The 27452-nt window shown below is 40.3% G+C and overlaps 1 protein-coding gene across 3 annotated transcripts in view; it reads right to left on the bottom strand.

Annotated features, from left to right (window-relative positions):
• Positions 1–11951: 11951 nt before the first annotated feature.
• Positions 11952–27452, bottom strand: part of LOC124619733 (F-box only protein 22-like) — a 219142-nt gene continuing 203641 nt past the window's right edge. For all 3 annotated transcript variants that reach the window (XM_047146305.1, XM_047146302.1, XM_047146303.1), the window contains exon 10: positions 11952–12302. In XM_047146305.1, coding sequence (XP_047002261.1) covers positions 12169–12302 — 134 coding nt within the window. In that variant the 3' untranslated portion in view covers positions 11952–12168. The remainder of the gene's footprint in view (positions 12303–27452) is intronic.

Here is a 27452-nt window from a genome sequence, read left to right as displayed (position 1 = left end):
GGAACAGCGATGGCTGCCGAGTCACGTGGCTGGCGCGCAAGAGAGGGGGAATGTTTATCGATATGTGGGGTGGCTGCCTGCGTGTTGGGTGTGGTCGTATCGCATGCGTGACGGTCATTAGAAGCACTGTTTGAAACACATGGCACTGAACATGGCGACCGCGTCGGGGGTTTGGTGTCTACCGGACACGAGTCGTCACCAGCAATTAATGTTTTTGGACTAGCTCGCTGAGTGTCCGAGCTGATGTCTGCTGGAGAAACACGATTAGGTGGCGGCACTGTGGACTGCAGTTTCAGCAGCGACGTACTAGCCGTGACGAGCTCATTGTAAGTGCGTGCTGTTTTTTGTTTCAGCTCGTTGTTTTCCTGGCGGAGTTGTGCCACCGAGTCGCATTCTGACAGTAGGTTAGTGACATAGGTCACAATATCTCCTGCAAGGGCAGAGCACTCGCGTACTAACTCACATGTCGCGAGAGAAACAGAACGTGGAACATAAGTGCGGGAGCACAGTATCTGGGTGTTAGTGGGATGATGTAGCACAGAGCCCTGAACCACATTCAGAGAGAGTTTGTAATGGGACAAAAAATCCATACCAAGAATTTGTTCATCAATGTCGGCAATGTAGAAAGTCTACAGAAAACACAGAGAAGGAGATAGCTGCACCGTAACTTTGACAGAGCCTGAGGTTTGTAATGTTGATGCGTTTACAGCTCGTAGAAGTGACCTCGTTGGTGAAAAGGTGGGAGGAGCCAACGATGTGGGTATGATAGACACGTCAGCACCTGTGTCGACTAGGAAGACGAGCCGTGATGAAATGTCAGTCACGTATAAATGACCGCTCGGCCAGGTGGACGAGTGGATGGAGTGCAATGTGTGAGGACGACTGTGAGGTCCCGCGCAGGTCTCGGCATCTTCTAGATCCTGCGGTTGGCCTTTGGGTGCTGGCAAGGTAATCGACACTTCTTAGCATCATCGCCAAAAATCTTGTGGTACTAACAATATGGATGAGCCGGATGAGGTGGTTGCGGCGGTGACTGTGGCAGTGGAGGAGGCTTGTCCTCATTGATTTGTCCCAGGATGTGTACTGGCACATATAGTGCGTGGGCGATTCTTGAGTGCTCGGACGGTGGAGAGAGCGAGTGGATACTGCCAGGCAGTGTAGAAAGTGCGGAGGTGGAGCGAGCTCTGCCTCTGCTAGCAGACGGCCGGTAAACAGGAGCAGTTGTGCCAACCAGTGGTGAGTGGTGAGCTGGTTGGTGTTGTCGTAGCAGTGCATACAGCTGGTCTGCGATGCGAAGATGAGAGCCGATTGACTCGAAGGAGTGCGGTAGCAGGTGAATCTGTAGGTCGGTAGGTAACTTGGCGGACCATACTGTCTACAGAGTAACGTCCGGCATTGTATGTTCACTCACAAGTAATCGAAGGCGGCACCAGAGTTGTGATGGAGTTCGGTCCCCCAGATGCTCCTCGTACAAGATCTTGATGATTAATTCTTGTGGTGAGCAGGCGAGTTGGTCCAATATTGTTTTCTTTGCGAACTTGTACTTCGGTGGAGGTGGTGGCGAGAGGAGTAGATCACAAATTAAGTCCGAGTGATCATGGAGGTACGTGACGAGACATAGGAATTTAGAGTTGTTGTCGGACACATGATGTGTCGCTAAAACACGATGCAGCTGGCATAGTACCGTGGGAATGAGTGGTTGCGCAACACATGTCGCGGTCCTGTAAACTGGACTGGAGGTTAGAGGTACAGATTTGAAATTGTCCACCTCGGAAATGACGCGGAAGGCCGGTGCAGCAGACACAGGCAGAACTGTGGGAGAGATGAGTGGCTGAACAGTCAGAATAGGGGTCCCCCATGCATGTGTGTGTGTATGTGGGGGGGGGGGGGGGGGGGTAGGTGGTGTGGATTGGTACTTCGTGTGACAACAGTGAGTTTCTGCGCACATTGGGAACACGCCCAATGTGGTCAGACTATACATTGCCTGTGAAACTTGCTGAAGATCACATTGTTGTGGTAAAAATGTTCCTGGAAGGTGAAGCGCTGTAAGATGTGCTCAAGCCCACGTGGTCAAAAAACTGAGCAACAGGTCTGGTGGATGAGCAAGTGAAATTTGGTGCATGAAAATGTCCAACGTTAGTTTGTGAGTGAGGCAACACCAGAATAGGTTGACAGCGTGTGCGTTTTGCGTAAATGGCGGCGTTGCACACAGCGTGACTGTAACCAACATTGCGGCCTGTTGAGAGTCAAAGTACGTGTGCGAATGTAGATCACTTTGAACACTACACGATTGATCAGTAGTTACACAGTTCTGAAAATTATCCACGTCATATTTCACATGTTGGTGAGCACAGTCCGGTGACACGAAACCTGAGTCCATTGTTTGAGTTAATGGTGTAGCACTCGACCGTTGTAGGACAACAAAGTTTGAGGTTAACTTGGTTGGAGATCGCAAATCACTGTCGATTAGTGGAGAGCCAGCCATTGGCAAAGGATTGGAGTGGCCTGGTTGTCGTAGTTGGGCCTCCAAATCTTCAAACAAAGTGCTGGGTGAGGTTGCCATGGCATCATGCGCATAATCTGTTGATTTACAACACACAGCGTGGAAGTCGTGGAAGACGTAGAAACTCCGGGGTCACCAGTATGGGAACGGGATACGATTATCTGTCAGATGCAAAAACTATCCCCATTAAATTTCACATAGAGACATATCTTGTAGTTACTCATAAATGTGTACAGAGCTTGAGATACAGAACAGAACTAAAAACTAACATGGAGGCTCGCCAGAGCAATAAGAGGTCAAAGATGGTGTTAGCCATGGTCGATACGAACTATCGACACCACATCCTGAATAACAAACACCTTTCTGGACCTAACTGTGTAGAGCTACTTCTTTTCACTGTATTACTCATGGAAAATGTCATGCACATGAAGCACCATTGGTCTCCACATGAATTATAGTGGCTTGTTTAGGGATCACTTCACTTTATCCGCTGCAGCATTACTATCATCATCTAGCAAACTGTGCACAACATACCTGGATCTTCAGCTGGACTCCATTTTGAATTTGCTGTTGTTGGATTACCTGTGTCACCTGCGATCGTACTTTTGCTGTAAATAAAATAAATGTTTAACAGTTGTGTGTTGTCATGTTGTGTGTAAGTCACTACATGAGTGAAGACAGAAGAACTCAGTGTGCAGGACAAACAGTGCTTTTAACCTTCCCTCAAACAGTGCCACAAGTGAACAGTGATATGAATTAAAAAAGTTCAGTGCTAGAAATTTCTCAATGTGTCATGGATAATATCACTTCAGTGGACACCATGCATCAAAGCCTACTGCAATGCCAGTTGTGAAGTCAGTTGCGGATGGAACAAATTCGACAAGAAAACACTGCAATGTTGGGGAGAGTTTTGTCAGCATTTCACAAAGTAGCAGCCACCTCAGCTGGCATACCCACCTCCATTCCCACCATATGAGGAGTCAGCATAGAACTGGGAATCATATGAAAAGCAGCTCAGACAACCCTTTGAAGCTTTCCAGGTAAAAACACTGATGCTATAGAAGCTCTATTCTTCTCATGGATCGAGCTACAAACTTATAGACTTTTATGTAAGTGGGCCCCCCCTGACTGAATTCTCTCAGTTATCTGTAGAGGAAATCGGCACTTTACTAATTACATACCACCACTGCCATGTGTACATGATTTCATCTAAGGTAGACTTTTATCAACATAAAAAAACACCCTAATCAGACCTACAGAGCGCGGGCAGCAGAACTACATAGACTTAGTTGTAAGTGTCATTTCGTAACTTCAAAACATAAGGAAAGATTTGCTGACATAATCATTAGGTTGCCATTATTCATTCTGCCCCGGATAAAGAAGGTTTTACAGTTTGACAGCCCATCACTTGAACAGTTGCTACCTCTAGCATAGGCTTTCAAAGTTTTCAAGCAGCAGGCCAGCAATTAGAAACATGAGCTGTTGGGGAAATTAAGATTATGCAGCAATTTCAGAAGATGGTAAATGCACAGCCCCTAATTGGTGTCTGACAGCAGCTGCCCAAATGCCGCCTGCTCATTGGAGCACAGAGAGGATGTTCCCTATCGTCGCTGCCTCCATCTCTTGCTGCCGCATGTGCCACAAGGCCTCCATATGCAGGGTCGTCACTGCGGCCAGCATATTATCATCTGGGCTCTTTCTGCTCGTACACACAGTGGGGCCAGAGACATCAGATGGCTGCTTTCTGAGGGCGATGCCCCTTCAGATGTTGATGAGCCGATCAAAGTCAATGTCGTCACTGTAGAGTGGCCACTGTGCTGTAGTCATCACCACTGCATAGGATCACCACAGTGGATCTGGTAACTTCCTCACCCATGCCAACCTTCTGCTAGCAGTGTTCTGGATGGCGTGATCCTCCTCTTTCGGGTGGTGATGCCTGTAGCATCAATGCTGTTGAGGGGGGGAGGGATATGGAGGCATACCTGTGCAATCCGCCACCGCAGCATTTGTATCCAATGCCAGTGGCAGCTGGGTAAAATGAGTGCCACTGTCACCCGCAGCCAGCACTCCGTTTGGCAAATACGAACACATCGAGTTGCAGCCAGTGGGGCCTCGTCCACTTGCATCTTTTCGACTCTGTACTTGGACTGTTAATAGTTGCTCTCTAACCTTGTCATCATTTGGTGTGCAGTGATCAGCCACTGTATTTTTGTGTATTTACTGGTTGTCAATAAAAGTGTAGATACAGCAAGTTACATGTAGCTTGCTCTAAGGATGGGAAACCCAAAGAATGTATGTACGTACTCGCCAAATAACAAGATGATAAAATGTAATATTTTGATACCATAAATTAATTGTCAAATATAGTGAAAACAAAGCGAAGTTTTCTTTCACCAAATTCAATAAAACTGTATTGAGAATCTGATTGTTTAGTATAATTTTATAATTTCTGTATAGAAAGGGTGATTCTTTTAGGGTTTAGTAGGTATGAAACATAGTAGAAACAAAGCAAAGTTTTATTTCACTAAATTAAATACAGCTGTATTGGGAATATAATGATTTAGTATAGCTTTATTTTATTTATTTATTAATGCCTGTAACTCCTTAACCTTCTGCTTCAACTGATTGTCTCCATGTCACTCTGAGCCTGCCTCATCTCCATCGCCCTGCAGGATCCAATAAAGCGCTGCCTTTGCAATATGCTGACTTGGTCTCCTAAGTGTACACCACTTCCTGCTTCTTGTTTGCAGCTCACTTGGCAGCTGGTTTGTCCTTTTCCGGAGTATTTTGTTACAGATGACATTTGGCCACCATATTCCCGGGATGTTCCTCAGAAATCTATTGTTGAATGTCTGCAGCTCATGGGTTAGCTGCTTTGTCATATCAAAGAGCACTTCAAAGAAAGCTTAAGAAATGTTGATTGGGGAGATGTATATAATGAGCCAAATGCTAATGATAAATGCAACATATTTCTTGATAAATTTATGTCCCTTTTTGAACATTGTTTCCCAAAGAAAATTACTAAATGTAACACCACACATTTTTCAAAGAAACCTTGGATTACTACAGGTATTAAAGTGTCTTCAGAAAGAAAAAGAAAACTTTATGAGACAGCAAGAACTAGTAAAGATCCAGAAGTAGGCTTACACTATAGAAATTATTGTAACATACTGAGAAAAGTTGTAAGGAAATCAAGAAAAATGTATGTTAGAGAAGAAATTAACAACTCTGGCAACACAATAAAATCAATATGGAATGTTGTCACAAGAGAGACAGGAAAAGTAACCCTTGGGGTAGGTAGTATTGCTATTAAGGAGAACAAAACCATCCTAATCAACAGTACACAAGTAGCTAATGTATTTAACAACCATTTCTTAAGTGCAGGAGAAAAAAATTGTGAGAACAGTTCAAAAGAAAAAGCCAGGTAGTACATGGAAGAGTCTGTTTTGAAAAAAAATTAGTCAGATTAAGTTTCACCTAACAACCTCTTGTGAAATAAGTAACATTATTAAATCTTTGAAAAATAAATGTTCTGTTGGAGTAGATGACATCTCTAATATGATATTAAAACAATGTGGAGCAATTACAGCTGATGTTCTGAATCACATATGTAATGCATCACTAACTCAAGGTATTTTCCCAGACAGGTTAAAATATGCCATTGTCAGGCTGCTCTACAAAAAGGGGGACACTACAGATATCAATAATTATCGGCCAGTATCCTTGCTTACAGCATTTTCAAAAATCTTCGAGAAACTAATGTACTCAAGAGTGGTTAGCCATCTCAACAGTAATGGGATACTTAGTAAATCACAGTTCGGATTTCAAAAATGCTGTTCCCCTGAGACAGAAATATACAATTTCACTGTCCACATAATAGAGTCTTTAAATAGTCAAATGTCACCAATAGGAATTTTCTGTCACTTGTCCAAAGCATTTGATTGTGTGAACCATGGCATTATGTTACAGGAATTACAGTTCTATGGTATAAATGGAATAGTATAGGATTGGTTTAAGTCGTACCTAAAGAACAGGGAGCAAAAAGTTTCCTGATATGGGTCAAGTGATTTAAATAAGTTTGTCACTTCATCTAACTGGGGTGGAATTACATTGGGTGTTCCACAGGGTTCAATCATGGGTCCCCTTCTGTTCTTGATATATGCGAATGACCTCCCTTCCTATCTGAAACAGGAAGCTGAACTGACACTGTTTGCTGATGACGCAAGCATCATTATAATCCAATAAAAGAAACTCCAATTGAAAATGACACAAATAAGGTCTTTCGAAAAGTCATTAATTGGTTTTCTGCAGATGGACTTGCTCTTAAGTTTGAAAAAACACAGTACATCCAATTTTCTGTTGCAAAAGGTACAGTTCCTTCAATAAATATAACACATTAACAGAAGTCAGTAGACAGGGTAGAGTATACTAAGTTTTTGGTTGTACACATAGATGAGAATCTTAATTGGAAAATTCATATTTTGGATCTTCTAAAGCGACTGGGTTCAGCAACTTTTGCAATCAGAATAATTGCCAACTTTGAAGATATAGAAATTAGTAATCTAACATACTTTGCATACTTTCACTCTCCGATGTCATATGGAATAATATTTTGGGGTAACTCAACATTTAGACAAAAAGTATTCAATGCTCAAAAGAAAATGGTTAGAATAGTGTGTGGGGTTCATAGTCGCACATCTTGTTAAAAGATTGGGAATTCTTACAACAGGCTCACAGTACATTTACTCACTAATGAAATTTGTTCTCAACAACATGGATCAGTTTAAAAACAACAGTGACATTCATGATTATAATACCAGAAAAAAGAAAGAACTAACTATCCTTTACTCAACCTATCTTTGGCACAGAAAGGGGTAAAATATGCTGCTATAAAAATTTTTGACAAATTACCAGATAAAATAAAATGTCTGGCAGACAGCAGTAATAGCTTCAAAAATAAATTGAAATCATATCTCCTTGACAACTCCTTCTATACCGTAGATGAATTCTTGAACAAGAATAAATATAGCTATAAATACAGTATATGCATTTTGTGCCATTTAAGAGAATGGGGTAAATACTAGAAATATTAATCTTTAACTCTGTATTGTAATATATATATTAAAAAATCTTGTTTCATAAGTGCATTTCTTGTGCACTTGACACGTTCTACATCTTAATGGCTAATGTACTGTGCGACTGATCAATGGAACACGCAACCAACTAACTAACTAACTAACTAACTAACTTCCATTGCTCCATTTTATTCCTCATACTTTACCCATTGCTTGTGTCATACTATGTTAAATAGTATTGGTGAAAGCATGCAGCCTTGCTTAACTCCTGTTTTCACTGCTATTGAATCTGACAGCAGACCTTAATGTTGAAACTGGCACATGTAGTTTTCATACATGCACTTGACAAGAACAATTATTTTCTTGGGAAGTTTGCAATGAGCTCCATATTTTTGTTCTAATTATACTGTCAAAGCCCTTTTCAAAGTCTACAAACAGCATGTAAAGCAGTGATTGGTATTCCTATGAATGTTTGCTATTATTCTTAAGGTGTTTATCTGGTCAATGCAAGAGTGAGCTTCCCTGAATCCTGATTGTTCTCTTCTTATTTTCTTGTCTACATATGCTTTTATCCCATTCAGGGTTGTTTGCAAGAGGATATTGCTTGGGATTGACAGCAGGGTGATGCCTCTCCAACTATCACAAACCAATAGTTCTCCTTTCTTGGGGAGCTTGATGAGCATGCCTCTGTTCCAGTCATCTGGTAGTTGTTCATTCATTCATATGGCTGTATGGAGTGGATGCAAAATTTCTGCAATTATAGAGGCATTTACTTTGAGTAACTCTGTAGCGATATCGTCCAGGCCTGGATCTTTTGCATTTTTTATTTGTTGGGCTGCTTTAGCGGCTCCTTCTTTGGATGGTGGTTCTACATGGATTGACATATCTTGTGGGAGTCCTATCCCACTGAGTTACAGTGTCATCTGTATTTTCACAGTTCAAAACGTTCTCGAAATGTTGTTTCCACCTGTATACTTGGTCTTAAGAATGTGTGAGTAGTTTTCCTTGCTTGTCCTTAATTGGCGTATCACAGCCACATTTCTTATTTGACAGTTTCCTTGCGATGTTATATGTTTTTGTTGTTGTGGTCTTCAGTCCAGAGACTGGTTTGATGCAGCTCTCCATGCTACTCTATCCTGTGCAAGCTTCTTCATCTCCCACTACCTACTGCAACCTACATCCTTCTGAATGTGATTAGTGTATTCATCTCTTGGTCTCCCTCTACGATTTTTACCCTCCATGCTGCCCTCCAATACTAAATTGGTGATCCCTTGATGCCTCAGAATATGACCTACCCTCCTTCTAGTCAAGTTGTGCCACAAATTTCTCTTCTCTCCAATTCTATTTAATACCCCCCATTAGTTATGTGATCTACCCATCTAATCTTCAGCATTCTTCTGTAGCACCACATTTCAAAAGCTTCTATTCTCGTCTTGTCCAAACTATTTATTGTCCACGTTTCACTTCCATACATGGCTACACTCATTACAAATACTTTCAGAAATGACTTCCTGACACTTAAATCTATACTCGATGTTAACAAATTTCTCTAGTTCACAAACGCTTTCCTTGCCATTGCCAGTCTACATTTTATATCCTCTCAACTTCGACCATCATCAGTTATTTTGCTCCCCAAATAGCAAAACTCATTTACTACTTTAAGTGTCTCACTTCCTAATCTAATTCCTGCAGCATCACTCTATTTAATTCGACTACATTCCATTATCCTTGTGTTGCTTTTGTTGATGTTCATCTTATATACTCCTTTCAAGACACTGTCCATTCCATTCAGCTGCTCTTCCAGGTCCTTTGCTGTCTCTGGCAGAATTACAATGTCATCGGCAAACCTCAAAGTTTATATTTCTTCTCCATGGATTTTAATTCCTACTCCGAATTTTTCTTTTCTTTCCTTTACTGCTTGCTCAATATACAGATTGAATAACATCGGGGAGAGGCTACAACCCTGTCTCACTCCCTTCCCAACCACTGCTTCCCTTTCATGCCCCTCGACTCTTGTAACTGCCATCTGGTTTCTGTACAAATTGTAAATAGCCTTTCGCTCCCTGTATTTTACCCCTGCCACCTTCAGAATTTGAAAGAGAGTATTCCAGTCAACATTGTCAAAAGCTTTTTCTAAGTCTACAAATGCTAGAAACGTAGGTTTGCCTTTCTTTAATCTATTTTCTAAGATAAGTCATAGGGTCAGTATTGCCTCACGTGTTCCAACATTTGTACGGAATCCAAACTGATCTTCCCAGAGGTCGGCTTCAACCAGTTTTTCCATTTGTCTTAAAGAATTTGTGTTAGTATTTTGCAGCTGTGACTTATTAAACTGATAGTTCGGCAATTTTCACATCTGTCAACACCTGTTTTCTTTGGGATTGGAATTATTATATTCTTCTTAAAGTCTGAGGGTATTTTGCCTGTCTCATACATCTTGCTCACTAGATGGTAGAGTGTTATTTAGGCCTTGCTCTCCCAGGGCTGCCAGTAGTTGTAATGGAAATGTTGTCTACTCCTGGGGCCTTGTTTCAACTTAGGTCTTTCTGTGCTCTGTCAAACTCTTCACGCAGTATCATATCTCCCATTTCATCTTCCATCTACATCCTCTTCCATTTCCATAATATTTCCCTTCAGTACCTCGCCCTTGTATAGACCCAGATATAAGAGTGGCTTGAAGCCTTCCTAAATAATAGAACCCGTATGTTGTCCTCGGTGGCGAGTGTTCATCAGAGACAAAGGTACCATCAGGAGTGCCCCAGAGAAGTGTGACAAGGCCACTCTTATTCACTATATACATAAATGATTTGATGGAGAGGGTGTGCAGCACCCTGTGGCTGTTTGCAGATGATGCTGCAGTGTACTGGAAGATGATGTATTGAGTGACTGTAGGAGGATACAAGATGAGTGAAGACAAAATTTCTAGTTGGTGTGATGAATGGCAGCTTGCTCTAAATGTATAAAAACGTAAGTTACTGTAGATGAGTAGGAAAGACAATCCTGTGATGTTCAAATAGAGTATTTGTAAGGTACTGCTTAACACATTCATGTTGATTAAATATCTAGGCACAATGTTGCAAAGTGATGCATAGACGTTAGTAGGGAGGCAAACGGTCAACAATGATTTCTTGCGTGAATTTTATGTAAGTGTGGTTCATCTGTAAAGGAGACACTCTATAAAAAGCTAATGTGACCCAGTTTTGACTACTGCTAGAGTCATCAGGATCCCTACTAGCTCAGATTAAAGGAAGACATCGAAGCAATTCAGAGACAGGCTGCTGGATTTATTACTGGTATTTCTGGTATTTTCAATCAACATGCAAGTGTTACGGAGATGCTTCGTGAACTCGAATGAGTATCCCTGGAGGGAACACAAATATTTTTTTAATTTTTTTTTATTTCTTTAAGCAGAGAACTGGCATTTGAAGCTGACTGCAGAACAATCCTACTGCCACCAACGTACATATTGGATAAGGATCACGAAGATAGCAAAAATTAGGACTTGTACGGAGGCATACAGATCGTCATTTTTCCCTCACTCTGTTTGCAAGTGGAACAGGAAAGGAAATGTCTACTAGTGGTATAAGGTACCTTCCACCATGCACCATACGGTGTCTTGCAGAGTACATATGTAGATGCAGATGTAGAACTGCATGTCCACCATGTGACCTCACATTAATCACACTTTTGTATCTGATATGACCTTTTGCCACTAGGTGGAAGAGCAATCACATCTAGGCTTGTGAATAAAAAAATATGGATAGTTATTAACATAAAAAGTATTTAAAGATTTAAATATTAATAGGTTCTTATCCAGATTCATTTATAATACTTTCATTAATAATCTGAGGTTTATTTGCATTTGTGATTTGTTTCCTATACCAATTAAATTACAAATGTTTCTTTGATCAGCCCATGTAAGGCTTGGGCTTGTACATCAGCATGTACCATGCCAGGAGACAAAGTAGCCCAATGTGCTCTCTGCAGAAGTAATTTAGTTGGATCTGTAATATCATGTTAGATGAGGAAGGTCTTTTTACTCCAAAATTCCTATACATGCTAAAAATGTACTGTGCATGGGAGAGAGAGAGAGAGAGAGAGAGAGAGAGAGAGAGAGAGAGAGGTGGGGGCACGGGGTAGTGCGAGAGTGTTATTTTAGCTGTCAAATATGTCTCTTTGGTCTTCTTCAGGGGTAGAAAACATGAATGTTGGTGGTTCCCAATTCCTGAATTTCTTCTTAAACAGCACAGATCATGGTAGGATAATATTCACTATTTACTTTCAGAACATAAGGATTAAGTGTAGAATGTTTCCATTCAGAAGCAGTGGAGTCTTTTTCATATAATAATGCTAAACAAGGGACAGCATATTACTTTTCTTATGAAATGCACTTTTTGTGCTTTATTCAAAATTTTATTTTACAGAACAATCACAGTATTCACAGACAATGAAATATGCACATTTATTTTCAACATAATTCATTATCAGCTTCTTATTGATTATTCAGCACTGTCTATTGAGACTGGAATGAGATGAACTGCTTGTGAAAATGAAGCAAAACACACAAAAAAAAGAAAATAAAACTAAATCTCACTTTTTTTTCTGAACACTGTTGGGTCCAAATGACAAATGCACAAAAACTGAAGTGTAGCTGTGTAGAAGATCATCCACTACTGAAATACGTTTGCGTTTTGGTGCTTCAATTCCAGACTCTTGTGTCTTACCTGGAAGACAATAAGAATGTTAATTGTTTATTTGTGTATGTTCCCCTGTCTATGAATGTCAGAGAGAAAACCACATACATTATTTGCATGTTTCACATATCCTACTTATGAATTCTTGCTATAATGAGGAGTGACTCAATTATATAGTGCCCTTTCTTGGTAAAAAAAAAAATTACGGCAACATGTTGACTATTTACATGCCTGTCTTATGCTGCTGCTTATTTCTTTTCTTTTTACATGTAGTGGTTTATACTCTGAAACTTCTGGCAGATTAAATCTGCACTTCAGACCAAGAGTCGAACTTGGAACCTTTGCCTATCTATCATGGGCAAATGCTCTACTGGCTGAGCTCCCAAGCACAATGACCCGTACTCACAGCTTTTCTCTCATGAGTATCTCATCTTCTACGTTTCATACTTCACAGAAGCTCTCCTCTGAAATGTGCAAGACTAGCACTCCTAAAAGGAAGGTGACTGCGGAGACATGGCTTGGCCACAGGATGTTGGGGAATGTTTCCAGAATGCAAACGTTCCGAGCTTGAGTCTTGGTCTGGAACACAGTTTTAATCCTCCAGAAGTTTCATATCAGTGTGCACTCTGCTGGGGAGTGAAAATTTCATTCTGGTTTGTACTCTTTTCACCCCCTCTTTTCCCTCTCTGGCACACACACACACACACACACACACACACACACACACACACACTATTGACTATATACTTGACACAATAAACACAGAAACACAGTTTTGCTTCATGTCATGTACTAGCTGAAGAATGAGGTAGCTATGGTACTGTTCAATTAAGAATCTTTGGAAGAAATGTATCATCAACATCCAATATTGCAAACAGTAAGGTAAATAAACATACTCCAGAGCACTACCGTTATTTTCACTATTAAATACAGATATAAAAAAACTATACATCAATTTACTGTAATTACAATACATTAAAAATAAAGTACTTTTGAAGTAAACTGCAGTGTTTATTATAAATATGAAATAAGTACAAAAAATCAGTTTTCATGATACAAATTTCAATTTTGAGGAGACGGTAGAAAGAAAAATTATCACTTATCCGCAAGGGATAGTTTGCCATGGTGAAGACTGTAGGACTGAATATACATTTTACAGCTATGTTCATTACATTATGTAGAATGACAGTCTAAGAAAATTGTGATGGTACGGTGGTTCCTTAATTCCTTTGCATACCTGCTGCTGCCACCGCTTCATCCTTGTTGAGCAGATGAAAACTGGGCTTGTGTTCTTTAAGTCAGGGTTGATGGTGCTTTTAGTAATTCCTACGTACATAGTTCCTATGTGCACCTGATCACATGTGCAAAGGATTTTGTATACTCATGCCCTTGCATGTGTACTTAATTGTATATAGAATTACTAAAAGAATCATTGAAACATTGTTTAAAGAGTTACCAAATTTGACTCTTTGATAATATAGTTTTAACAACGTTCAAGCATCACAATTCTAGGATGTAGAGAGAAACCATAGAAATTAAAAACACAAAATCAATTTTACCACAACAAATTAGGGGCTAAAATTAGACATATGTGGGACTTAGTGCTGTTTTCTTTGTTTAGCATTACATCTTCTGATGTGCAATCTCTGCAACACATGTCAGTGTGACTCCATGGTATTTGTCAGTGCTCAGATGAAGTCACAACTCAAGAGTTATCATTAAACAGTTCAAATGTTCTGGCCAATAAAACAAGTTTTCATTTTAAAATTAATTATGTTTTTGTAGTGTCTGAGTATATATTACACAGGAGGAGATGAAATATCAGGCACAGAAATGTACCTTAGATCAAAGCATAATGCACCTAAAACCAATGTGTTAGCAACTGTATTATGAAAAGAATATATTATAACAACAAAAATAATCAATTTTTTACAATATAATGTAATTGGATAGATAAAAAAAAATCTACTCATCAGGCACAGGCAGGAGAACACACATACAGAAAAACATATTACATATGCAAGCTTTCAGATACAAGGGCACACTTACCAGATGGGGTGAGAAGAATCTCTCCTTCTCATCCCGTCTGGTAAATGTCCTCTGACTTGGGCTCTGATTGACTTTTTTGCACTGTTGCCCTTTTCCTAAACCTCTCCAATCCTTTTCCTTTGCACCTCTTCCTCTCCCTTCAACCCTCCTGCCAGAAGAATGAGCCACTGCCTCCGAAAGCTTGCATATGTAATACCTTTTTTATGTGTGCTCTCCTGCTGCCGCTTGGCGAGTATAAAACGATATATTGTTGCTCGCCATATAGGGGAGACATTGAGTCGTGGACAGGCACAGTTAAGAGACTGCTGTACATTTAAGCATGTGGCCAAAAGGACTATTCCTGAAATAGGGGGAAAAAAAAAAAAAAAAAAAAAAAACCACACACACACACACACACACACACACACACACACACACGACCACTGTCTTCAGCCACTGTGTGGGTGTTTCCTATTTTGGAAGACATTTTTTGGCTGAAAGCTTAAATGAATAGCAGTCTCTCTATTGTGCCTGTCTGCGACTCAAAGTCTACTCTATATGGTGAGCAGCATTCTTACCATTTTCATAATACTGTCATTATTTCATCCTGGATTTACCACTGTTTAAAAACAATGTGTGACAATTTTTGATGGTTTGATGTTGTTTCTTCTGGTTTAGACTTCTAACAATAAAAACTTTGCAAGATTATTCTGTAAAGATTTAAAAACAATTCCCTTCTTAAAGCTTATGGTTGTGAAGCCTACAGTTATTTGCCCTATGACGAAATTTGGGCCAAAGTTCTTCACATCACACTGCGTGTGAGACAACCAGAAGAATGTTTACCCAAACTGCAAAATTCAGCTGACATGACAAAACTTTCATGGTTATAATGCTTTTTGCCACTTAAATGGTGACAGGAAACACACACACACACACACACACACACACACACACACAGAGAGAGAGAGAGAATGAGTGAGTGGGGGGGGGGGGGGGGGGGCAGGTGGGTATGCCCTTGCAAGCTGCCACCAGAGAGAAATTCCAGCCTGAGACTGAGAAATTCTTTGTTGATCAGTGCGTGGCTAACAATCAGGGCCCAAATTATAAAGTGCACAACTCAGCACATTTTGAAATTTTATAACAGAGCCAGTTCTAAGATGACAGAGGAATAAAAGTAGCACAGTCAATGAAGGAAGTTGTTGAAGTGGCCGACAACCAAATTAAATAAGGTTTGCCCATTCAGAAGAGGCAGAAAAAGCAAACAGCTCAGAAATAAAGTCAGCAACTTCTAAACGTTTTGTTGGGTGCTGTCAAAGTGGAGTGAGTAGCTGTTACATCAATTACTCAAATACAATAAATTTAGAGAGATACTGATGCATTTGACTGCACTAACAAGAGGTACAGTTCCAGATACTGCTGGAAGGAATACAAATAAATTATTAAGAAACAGTATCACTCAGTTTTTTAAACCACAGTTGCTTTCTCAGAAAGAGACATGAGAAACATAAGGGCAAGATAGGAAAGAGGTGGAGGGAGATCACCCAGAATCAATTTAAGAGTCATCCAAAAGATACAAGACCACTGACAGTATTAACAAGGCATGGCACTTTATATGCAAAGGTAATCAGTAAACAGCTGGGTCACAGACATTGCTTGGTGGATGAGTCCAATGAAGCCCTCAGCACACAGGACCACCACATATGCTTATGGTTGTGAAGCCTCCAGTTATTTACCCCAGCAGTACTGTGTATATGATTTTGCCTTGGATTCAATTTGGATTCTCCATAATTTACTCACACTAATCTCAGCTTTTGCCCATGGATATTTTGGTTCATGACTTCCAATGTGAAGTAACTTGCCCTCATATCTGTGATAGCACTTATTTTGAACATTACCAAGGCTTCATTATGCTCTCTATGTTCATCAACATATTAGTCAGTTTTTCTGGATTGGAAATCTTTAACTCGTGCACTGCTTTGCAGGCCTAAAGAAACAGAGGTTACTGTGTAACAGTTGTAAAACAAAGGATAGGACTGTAGATAGAGAGATCCTGAATGAAACACGTTTGGCTGTCAAAAGAGCAAGGTGTGAAACCTTCAATGTCTATTGCAGCAGAGTATAGTCAAATGATCTTTTACAAAACCCAAAGAAATTCTAGCTGGATGTAAAGGTTGTTAATGGCACCAGAATTAGTGTCCAGTCCTTGTCAGTGAGATGGGAACGAAAAATGAGGGTAGCAAAGCAAAAGCTGAAATGCTTAACTCCGTTTTTCAATTATTCCTTTACAAAGGAAAATCCAGGAGAACTGCCCCAATTTAATCCTTGTACCATTGAAAAGATGAGTGAAATAATTATTAGTGCCAGTGGTGTTGAGAAAAGCTGAAATTGTTAAAACTGAACAAAGCTCCAGGGCCTAATGGAATCCCTATCAAATTTTACACCGAATTTGCAGCTGAGTTAGCCCTTCTTCTAACAATAATCTACTGTAGATTCACCAAACAAAAAACTGCGCCCAGTTCTTTGGAAAAAGCATAGGGCACACCCATTTACAAGAAGGGTAGTACAAAACTACCATCCAATCTCCTTGACATCGATTTGTTTTAGAATCTCAGAACATATTTCGAGCTCAAACATAATGACATATCTTTAACAGAATGACCTCCTCCATGCCAACCAGCATGGATTCCGAACACACTGATCATGTGAAACACAGCTCACACTTTTCTCACATGACATACTGAAAGTTTTGAGTCAAGGGAGGCAATATTCCTTGATTTCCGAGAAGCATTTGACTCAGTACCACACTTATGCTTATAGTTAAAACTATAATCAGACATGGTGCCAAGTGAAATTTGTGACTGGACTGATGACTTTTTGGTCTGGTGGACACAGAATGTTGTCTTGGATGCAGGGTCATCATCAGATGTAGAAATAATATCTGGTGTTCCCCAGGGAAGTTTATTGGGATCCTTTCTGTGCATGTTGTATATTAATGACCTTGCAGAGAATATTAATTGTAAAATCAGGCTTTTTGCAGATGATTCAGTTACTTATAAAGAAGTACTGTCCGAAAGAAGCTGCATAAATATTCAGTCAGGTCTTGACGAGATTTCAAAGCGGTGCAGAGATTGGAAACTTGCTTTAAATGTTCAGAAATGTAAAATTTTGCAATTCACAAAAGAAAAAGAAAAAAACAAAAAACAAAAAAATCAGTATCCTGTGACTAAAATAAAAATGAGTCACTACTGGAATTGGCCAACTTATACAAATATCTCAGTATAATACTTTGTAGGATTATGAAATGGAATGATCACAAATGCTTAGTTGTCGGTAAAGCAAGTGGTAGACTTTGGTTTATTGGTAGAGTACTGGGGAAGTGCAGTCAGTCTACAAACGAGATTGCTTAAAATCACTTGTGTGACTGGTTCTAGAATACTGCTCAAGTGTGTGGGGCTCGTGCTAAATAGGACTAACAGGGGATATTGTACGTGTACGGAGAAGGGCAGCTGATCCATGGGTAAATGTTACAGAGATACTGAACTGGCAGAGTCTTGAATATTGATGTAAACTACCCTGAGAAAGTCTACTTAAAAGTTTCAAGAACTGACTTTAAATATTAACTCTAGGAAAATACTCCAACCTCTACACATCCCTCACACAGGGATCGCGAAGATAAGATTAGAATAATTGCAGCAGGTGCAGAGGCATTCAAACAATCATTCTTCCCACACTCCCTCCATGAATGGAATGAGAAGAAACCCTAACAATTGGTACAATGGGATGCACCCTCTGCCATGCACTTCATAGTGGTTTGCAGGGAATAGATGAAGATGGAGACTTATTCTTTACATGTACTGACCAAATGTATCTCATGAGACATTAAAACGGTGACAGCAGGCCAAAAGATGATGGCCTCCTTCTTCTGGGATCGGTGTGGTGTAATTTTAATTGACTTTTTGGAACCTGGCTCCACAATTACCAGGACCGTTACTGTTTATCATTGGAAAAGATGCGACATGCCATCAAGACCCACAGAACACAGCTTCAGCGTCAGCTCATCAGACTACACCATGACAATGCCAAACCCCATACAGACCTTATTACACAGGAGAAAATCAGGAAAATGGGTTGGAAAATCGTTCCTCAACCTACCTACAGTCCGGACTTGGCTCTGTCTGATTTTTACCTCTTTGGTCGTCCGAAAGCCCACCTGCGCGGTAAGACGTGATAGTGAGAAAGACCTTATTTTCTGTGTCAAGCGATGGTGTAAAACTCTACCAAAGTGCATTTACATCATGGAAAGAACATTGGGCCAGATGGATCATAGCTGATGGAGGCTACATTGAGTATGCTCAAAGTACAGCTAAATGTTCCAAGTACGTTCACAAAAACTTTCATTCTCCTCCTGCAAAAATTAAAAAAAAATAGAGATCACTGTGCAAAACTTTTTGAACACCATTTGTATCTTAACATTTATTATATATCCTTTATTATATTATAATGCCAAGCCCAACAATGTATAAAAGGCTCAAAATATCATGAGTGAAAATTTAGTACCAAATGCACAGCTCGACGGCCACTGCCGTTAACATTTGAAAAGTGCTACGTTCCACGCACTTGCTCTTCAATGTTAGATAAAATGGTGGAGGTGGTAAATGTTTGAATGGAAAGAAGCAACAAATTAAAGGAGAAGGTATGGCTGCTGCAATGAGGAAAGAGTTGAAAAACGGAGTGAATGAATATGTAAGTTCAAATAATAAATGTATTCCAGCAAAAGCTCATCCATCGCAGGAGGTAAGTCTCATTACTGACCACTAATCCACACCACACCTGGGAAGTAGTTTTTATTCTTGTTACAAAATTTTGTCGCAATTATGAATATTTTTGACATCAGTTGTATTAGGCATGGAAATCATACCTATTGGTGAGACACGAGAATTTGTGATTCACTGGGACTTGAACCCAGATTTCCTGCTTATCATAGGTGACTGCCTTCACACAGTACTTCATTGTGTGGCAAGACTTATAAAAACAGCATTGTGCCAACTGGTGGTCCTTGCCATCATCACCTGACAGCCAAACATACAGTATCTGGGGAGTTATTTACATGTGCTGATCAAACCACTACGCATTATGGAGCCAGTAGCCATAACAAAATGGTTGCCATGCCACTGGACCCCCAGCACCCACTGGACAATTCTCATCATCAGTCCATCACTCATATACTGCAGTCAGTACGGAGATCGATGATAAAGAGCATCGGATTCATGTCATGTCTGACAGCCTCCTCCAGCCAGCCTCCGGGCATACTCCTCGGGATCTGAGGTTCAATCCCATTGGGATGCACACAGAATCCAGTTAAGACTTTATGCAATCACTGTCGGCTGTGCCGAGTGCAGTCACTTCAGTTTGCAACAATGATGCATTAGCTTCAGCTGGCTGTGGCCAATGCTACTGGTAACACTCAGTGCACTGCCTCCCAGCAGCATGTGGGACTCATACTGCACCAGTATGAAGATGCCACACACTGGTGACAGGCTATGCACACCAGATGAGGGCATGCTCTTGTGTATGCTCTAGCTTGATGAATAATAAAGAGTTTTCATGAACTCTGACTTCCTTCTGCAGCCATCCTCACCTACCACATACTACTGTCTCCCTCCTCAGTCCTTGAACCCGCAAAGCTCTGTGCAGAGAGCAGCTACACCATCCCGACAGACAAAGAGAAGAGCTTCCTGCCCTTCTGTACTGGTTGTAACACAATCCAATCCCTGTGAGCGCTAATTAGAAAAGTCCATCCATAGTATTTCACAATGTACGAACTACCTGGATGACATGACAATAAAAGAAGCTACTTATCAGCAGTACATAAAAATTAGCATAATTTTTTACAGCCTCCAAGCCAATGTAGCAAGTTGTACACAGGAAAACTTTAGATTTTTGTAGTCAAGCATTAAATATTTAGGGCATATTTTAAGTAATAATGGTCCTCAGCCCTTTGATGAACATACTGATGCCTTTAAAAAAAAATAATAAAAAAAGACAATCTTTTCATCATTATGAGAAACTTCATTAACCTACACCAGCTGTGTAAAATAGATGTCAAATTTATTTGGTCCTGTACATGTTTAGGTAACCCTAACTTCAAAGTCCTGATTACTACGTTTGTCTCTGTTCCAAGCTTCCAGAAAAGCCAGTGCAACAGTTGCAGAGGTAGAACTTATTTCTCAGTAAGTATAATTATAACAAACTTTATACACTATCTCACAATATGCAAATGCTGATGCTTTCTTCTGCCAACTAATAGCTGTGACCACCTATTTCAATAGTCAGGAGGCACTGTGTTTTGTGATCAAGGGCAAAATGAGACACATCATGCACATGTTTCCAATTATGGCACAAGAGTTGGTGGTCCAAGGGACGGGCAATGTTAGCAAATCATATATGTTGATTTTGATTACATCATCAATGTCTAATCAATGGTGATCAATAATAACTGACCCCAAAATATCAATGTTAAATTATGAATTAATGGAACACTGAAAAGCAATATACAAATACACCTAGTACAATATCTATTAACCAATCAATACAGCAATAATTAGCATTGTATATCCTGCAATTTTTTATCTGCAAATTGTAAAAACTACATTTCTGAGTTATGTCTCCCTTTCATTGTTAAGAGATAGTATACACTCCTTTTGAGGACAGTCTTCCAGAAGCTGACAATGTGGCTACACATCTCAAATATTTTAGTGCATTTGTTTTTAGCTTGGATGGGTAGTACTGCTTTCCCTATGAACCATGGACCTTGCCACTGGTGGGGAGGCTTGCATGCCTCAGCGATTCAGATAGCCGTACCGTAGGTGCAACCACAATGGAGGGGTATCTGTTGAGAGGCCAGACAAACGTGTGGTTCCTGAAGAGGGGCAGCAGCCTTTTCAGTAGTTGCAGGGGCAACAGTCTGGATGATTGACTGATCTGGCCTTTTAACACTAACCAAAACGGCCTTGCTGTGCTGGTACGGTGAACGGCTGAAAGCAAGGGGAAACTACGGCCGTAATTTTTCCTGAGGGCATGCAGCTTTAGTGTGTGGTTAAATGATGGTGGCGTCCTCTTCGGTACAATATTCCGGAGGTAAAATAGTCCCCCATTCGGATCTCCGGGTGGGGACTACTCAGGAGGATGTTGTTATCAGGAGAAACAAAACTGGTGTTCGACGGATCGGAGCGTGGAATGTCAGATCCCTTAATCGGGCAGATAGGTTAGAAAATTTAAAAAGGGAAATGAATAGGTTAAAATTAGATATAGTGGGAATTAGTGAAGTTCGGTGGCAGGAGGAACAAGACTTTTGGTCAGGCGAATTGTTGTTGTTGTTGTTGTTGTTGTTGTGGTCTTCAGTCCTGAGACTGGTTTGATGCAGCTCTCCATGCTAATCTATCCTGTGCAAGCTCCTTCATCTCCCAGTACCTACTGCAACCTACATTCTTCTGAATCTGCTTAGTGTATTCATCTCTTGGTCTCCCTCTACGATTTTTACCCTCCACGCTGCCCTACAATGCTAAATTTGTGATCCCTTGATGCCTCAGGACATGTCCTACCAGCCGATCCCTTCTTCTAGTCAAGTTGTGCCACAAACTTCTTTTCTCCCCAATCCTATTCAATACTTCCTCATTAGTTATGTGATCCACCCATCTAATCTTCATCATTCTTCTGTAGCACCACATTTCAAAACCTTCTATTCTCTTCTTGTCCAAAGTATCCTCTTCTCCCCAATCCTATTCAATACCTCCTCATTAGTTACGTGATCTACCCACCTAATCTTCAACACTCTTCTGTAGCATCACATTTCAAAAGCTTCTATTCTCTTCTTGTCCAAACTATTTATTGTCCATGTTACACTTCCATACATGGCTACACTCATTACAAATACTTTCAGAAACGACTTCCTGACACTGCAATCTATAATCGATGTTAACAAATTTCTCTTCTTCAGAAACGCTTTCCTTGCCATTGACAGTCTACATTTTATATCATCTCTACTTCGACCATCATCAGTTATTTCGCTACCCAAATAGCAATACTACTTTACTAGTTTAAGTGTCTCATTTCCTAATCTAATTCCCTCAGCATCACCTGACTTAATTCGACTACATTCCATTATCCGTGTTTTGCTTTTGTTGATGTTCATCTTATATCCTCCTTTCAAGACACTGTCCATTCCATTCAACTGCTCTTCCAAGTCCTTTGCTGTCTCTGACAGAATTACAATGTCATCGGCAAACCTCAAAGTTTTTATTTCTCCTCCCTGGATTTTAATACCTACTCGAAATTTTCCTTTTGTTTCCTTTACTGCTTGCTCAATACACAGATTGAATAACATCGGGGAGAGGCTACACCCCCCCCCCCCCCCCCCCGGTCTCACTCCCTTCCCAACCACTGCTTCCCTTTCATGCCCCTCGACTCTTGTAACTGCCTCCTGCTTTCTGTACAAATTGCAAATAGCCTTTCGCTCCATGTATTTTACCCCTGCCACCTTTAGAATTTGAAAGAGAGTATTCCAGTCAACATTGTCAAAAGCTTTCTCTAAGTCTACAAATGCTAGAAATGTAGGTTTGCCTTTCCTTAATATAGCTTCTAAGATAAGTCTTAAGGTCAGTATTGCCTCACGTGTTCCAACATTTCTACGGAATCCAAACTGATCTTCCCCGAGGTCGGCTTCTATCAGTTTTTCCATTCGTCTGTAAATAATTCGTGTTAGTATTTTGCAGCTGTGACTTATTAAACTGATAGTTCAGTAATTTTCACATCTGTCAACACCTGCTTTCTTTGGGATTGGAATTATTACATTCTTCTTGAAGTCTGAGGGAATTTTGCCTGTCTCGTACATCTTGCTCACCAGATGGAAGAGTTTTGTCAGGACTGGCTCTCCCAAGGCTATCAGTAGCTCTAATGGAATGTTGTCTACTCCCGGGGCCTTGTTTCGACTCAGGTCTTTCAGTGCTCTGTCAAACTCTTCACACAGTATCTTATCTCCCATTTCATCTTCATCTACATCCTCTTCCATTTCCATAATATTGTCCTCAAGTACAATGCCCTTGTAATAGACCCTCTATATACTCCTTCCACCTTTCTGCTTTCCCCTCTTTGCTTAGAATTGGGTTTCCATCTGAGCTCTTGATATTCATACAAGTGGTTCTCTTTTCTCCAAAGGTCTCTTCAATTTTCCTGTAGGCCGTATCTATCTTACCCCCAGTGAGATAAGCCTCTACATCCTTACATTTGTCCTCTAGCCATGCTTGCTTAGCCATTTTGCACTTCCTGTCGATCTCATATTTTAGGTGTTTTTATTCCTTGTTGCCTGCTTCATTTACTGCATTTTTATATTTTCTCCTTTCATCAATTAAAGTTCAGTATTCCTTCTGTTACCCAAGGATTTCTAGCACCCCTCGTCTTTTTACGTACTTTATCCTATGCTGCCTTCACTACTTCATCCCTCAAAGCTACCCATTCTTCTTCTACTGTATTTATTTCCCTCATTCCTGTCAATTGTTCCCTTATGCTCTCCCTGAAATTCTGTACAACCTCTGGTTTAGTCAGTTTATCCAGGTCCCATCTCCTTAAATTCCCACCTTTTTGAAATTTCTTCAGTTTTAATCTATGTCAGGCAAATAAAGGGTTATAAATACAAAATCACATAGGGGTAATGAAGGAGTAGGTTTAATAATGAATAAAAAAAAGAGGAATGGGGATAAGCTACTACAAACAGCATAGTGAACGCATTATTGTGGTCATGATAGACACGAAGCCCATGCCTACTACAGTAGTACAAGTTTATATGCCAACTAGCTCAGCAGATGACGAAGAAATTGAAGAAACGTATGACAAAATAAAAGAAATTATTGAGATAGTGAAGGGAGACAAAAATTTAATAGTCATGGGTGACTGGAATTCGGTAGCAGGAAAAGGGAGAGAAGGAAACATAATAGGTGAATATGGATTGCGGGGAAGAAATGAAAGAGAAAGCCGCCTGGTAGAATTTTGCACAAAGCACAACTTAATCATAGCTAACACTTGGTTCAAGAATCATAAAAGAAGGTTGTATACATGGAAGAAGCCTGGAGATACTGACAGGTTTCAGATAGAATATATAATGGTAAGACAGATTTTTAGGAACCAAGTTTTAAATTGTAAGACATTTCGGGGGCAGATGTGGACTCTGACCACAATCTATTGGTTATGAACTGTACATTAAAACTGAAGGAACTGCAAAAAGGTGGGAATTTAAGGAGATGGGACCTGGATAAACTGAAGGAACCAGAGGTTGTACAGAGTTTCAAGGAGAGCATAAGGGAACAATTGACAGGAATGGGGGAAAGAAATACAGTAGAAGAAGAATGGGTAGCTTTGAGGGATGAAGTAGTGAGGGCAGCATAGGATAAAGTACGTAAAAAGACGAGGGCTGCTAGAAATCTTTGGGTAACAGAAGAAATACTGAACTTAATTGCTGAAAGGAGAAAATATAAAAATGCAGTAAATGAAGCAGGGAAAAAGGAATACAAACGTCTCAAAAATGAGATCGACAGGAAGTGCAAAACTGCTAAACAGGCATGGCTAGAGGACAAATGTGAGGATGTAGAGGCTTATCTCACTAGGCGTAAGATAGATACTGCCTACAGGAAAATTAAAGAGACCTTTGGAGAAAAGAGAACCACTTGTATGAATATCAAGAGCTCAGATGGAAACCCAGTTCTAAGCAAAGAAGGGAAAGCAGAAACACGGAAGGAGTATATAGACTGTCTGTACAAGGGTGATGTACTTGAGGACAGTATTATGGAAATGGAAGAGGATGTAGATGAAGACGAAATGGGAGATATGATACTGCGTGAAGAGTTTGACAGAGCACTGAAAGACCTGAGTCGAAACAAGGCCCCGGGAGTAGACAACATTCCATTACAACTACTGACGGCCTTGGGAGAGCCAGTCCTGACAAAACTCTACCATCTGGTGAGCAAGATACGTGAGACAGGTGAAATAGCCTCAGGCTTCAAAAAGAATATAATAATTCCAATCCCAAAGAAAGCAGGTGTTGACAGATGTGAAAATTACCGAACTATCAGTTTAATAAGTCACGGCTGCAAAATTCTAACGCGAATTCTTTACAGACGAATGGAAAAACTTGTAGAAGCTGACCTCGGGGAAGATCAGTTTGGATTCCGTAGAAATATTGGAACACGTGAGGCAATACTGACCCTACAACTTATCTTAGAAGCTAGATTAAGGAAAGGCAAACCTACATTTCTAGCATTTGTAGACTTAGAGAAAGCTTTTGACACTGTTGACTGGAATACTCTCTTTCAAATTCTGAAGGTGGCAGGGGTAAAATACAGGGAGCGAAAGGCTATTTACAATTTATACAGAAACCAGATGGCAGTTATAAGAGTCGAGGGACACGAAAGGGAAGCAGTGGTTGGGAAGGGAGTGAGACAGGGTTGTAGCCTCTCCCCGTAGTTATTCCATCTATATATTGAGCAAGCAGTGAAGGAAACAAAAGAAAAATTCGGAGTAGCTATTAAATTTATGGAGAAGAAATAAAAACTTTGAGGTTTGCTGATGACATTGTAATTCTGTCAGAGACAGCAAAGGACTTGGAAGAGCAGTTGAACGGAACGGATAGTGTCTTGAAAGGAGGATATAAGATGAACATCAGCAAAAGCAACACGAGGATAATGGAATGTAGTCAAATTAAGTCGAGTGATGTTGAGTGAATTAGATTATGAAATGAGACGCTTAAAGTAGTAAAGGAGGTTTGCTATTTGGGGAGCAAAATAACTGATGATGGTTGAAGTAGAGAGGATATAAAATGTAGACTGGTAACGGCAAGGAAAGCGTTTCTGAAGAAGAGAAATTTGTTAACATCGAGATAGATTTCAGTGTCAGGAAGTCGTTTCTGAAAGTATGTGTATGGAGTGTAGCCATGTATGGAAGTGAAACATGGACGATAAATAGTTTGGACAAGAAGAGAATAGAAGCTTTTGAAATGTGGTGCTACAGAAGAATGCTGAAGGTTAGATGGGTAGATCACATAACTAATGAGGAAGTATTGAATAGGATTGGGGAGAAGAGAAGTTTGTGGCACAATTTGACTAGAAGAAGGGATCTGTTGGTAGGACATGTTCTGAGGCATCAAGGAATCACCAATTTAGTATTGGGGGGCAGCGTGGAGGGTAAAAATTGTAGAGGGAGACCAAGAGATGAATACACTAAGCAGATTCAGAAGGATGTAGGTTGCAGTAGTTACTGGGAGATGATGAAGCTTGCACGGGATAGAGTAGCATGGAGAGCTGCATCAAACCAGTCTCAGGACTGAAGACCACAACAACAACAGGTAGTACTGATGGTGTGATACTATACTTTTAATGGATTTTGTGTAAGATCTGTAAGGCAATCTTTCAGATAATAACTCAACTGCAGTGGTAGGTCCATTCCTGTTTGCAAATTATTCTTTTCTTGTGCTACTTTACAATATTAACTCCATCAGTCCAACTCAGTTTTTCTGTTTTCTGTACGAGAGTCCGTTGGAATTGGCCAACTCCAACAAATACCTGGTTGTAACACTATGTGCAGTTATGAAATGGAATCATCACATAGGTTCAGTCGTGGGTAAAGCAGGTGGTAGACTTCAGCTTATAGGTAGAATACTGGGGTAATCATGTGACTGGTTCTAGAATATTGCTCAAGTGTGTGGGATCCGTACCAGGTAAGATTAACTGGGTATATTGAGCATACACAGAGAAAGGCAGCACAAATGGTCACATGTTTGTTTAATCTGTGGCAATGTATCACTGAGATATGAAGCAGCTGAACTGGAAGGCTCTTGAAGACAGGCATAAACAATTCCGATAAAGTCTATTACATAGTTTCAAGAACTGGCTTTAAATGGTGACTCTAGGAATATACTAAAATCTCCTGTGTGTCACTCGCATATGGATCATGAAGATAAGATTAGAATAATTACTGCACGCACAGAGGCAGTCAAACAATAATTTTTCTCATTCTCCATATGTGAATGGAACAGGAAGAAATCCTACAACTGGTACAATGGAACATACCCTCTGCCATTCATCTCACAGTTGGCAAGTGTAGATGTAG

This window comes from Schistocerca americana, chromosome 6, assembly GCF_021461395.2.
Source record: "Schistocerca americana isolate TAMUIC-IGC-003095 chromosome 6, iqSchAmer2.1, whole genome shotgun sequence".
In the NCBI taxonomy this organism is placed as follows: Eukaryota; Metazoa; Arthropoda; class Insecta; order Orthoptera; family Acrididae; genus Schistocerca; species Schistocerca americana.
The sequence above is the reverse complement of the archived record's forward strand: the minus strand, read 5'-3'. Positions and strand labels throughout refer to the sequence as shown.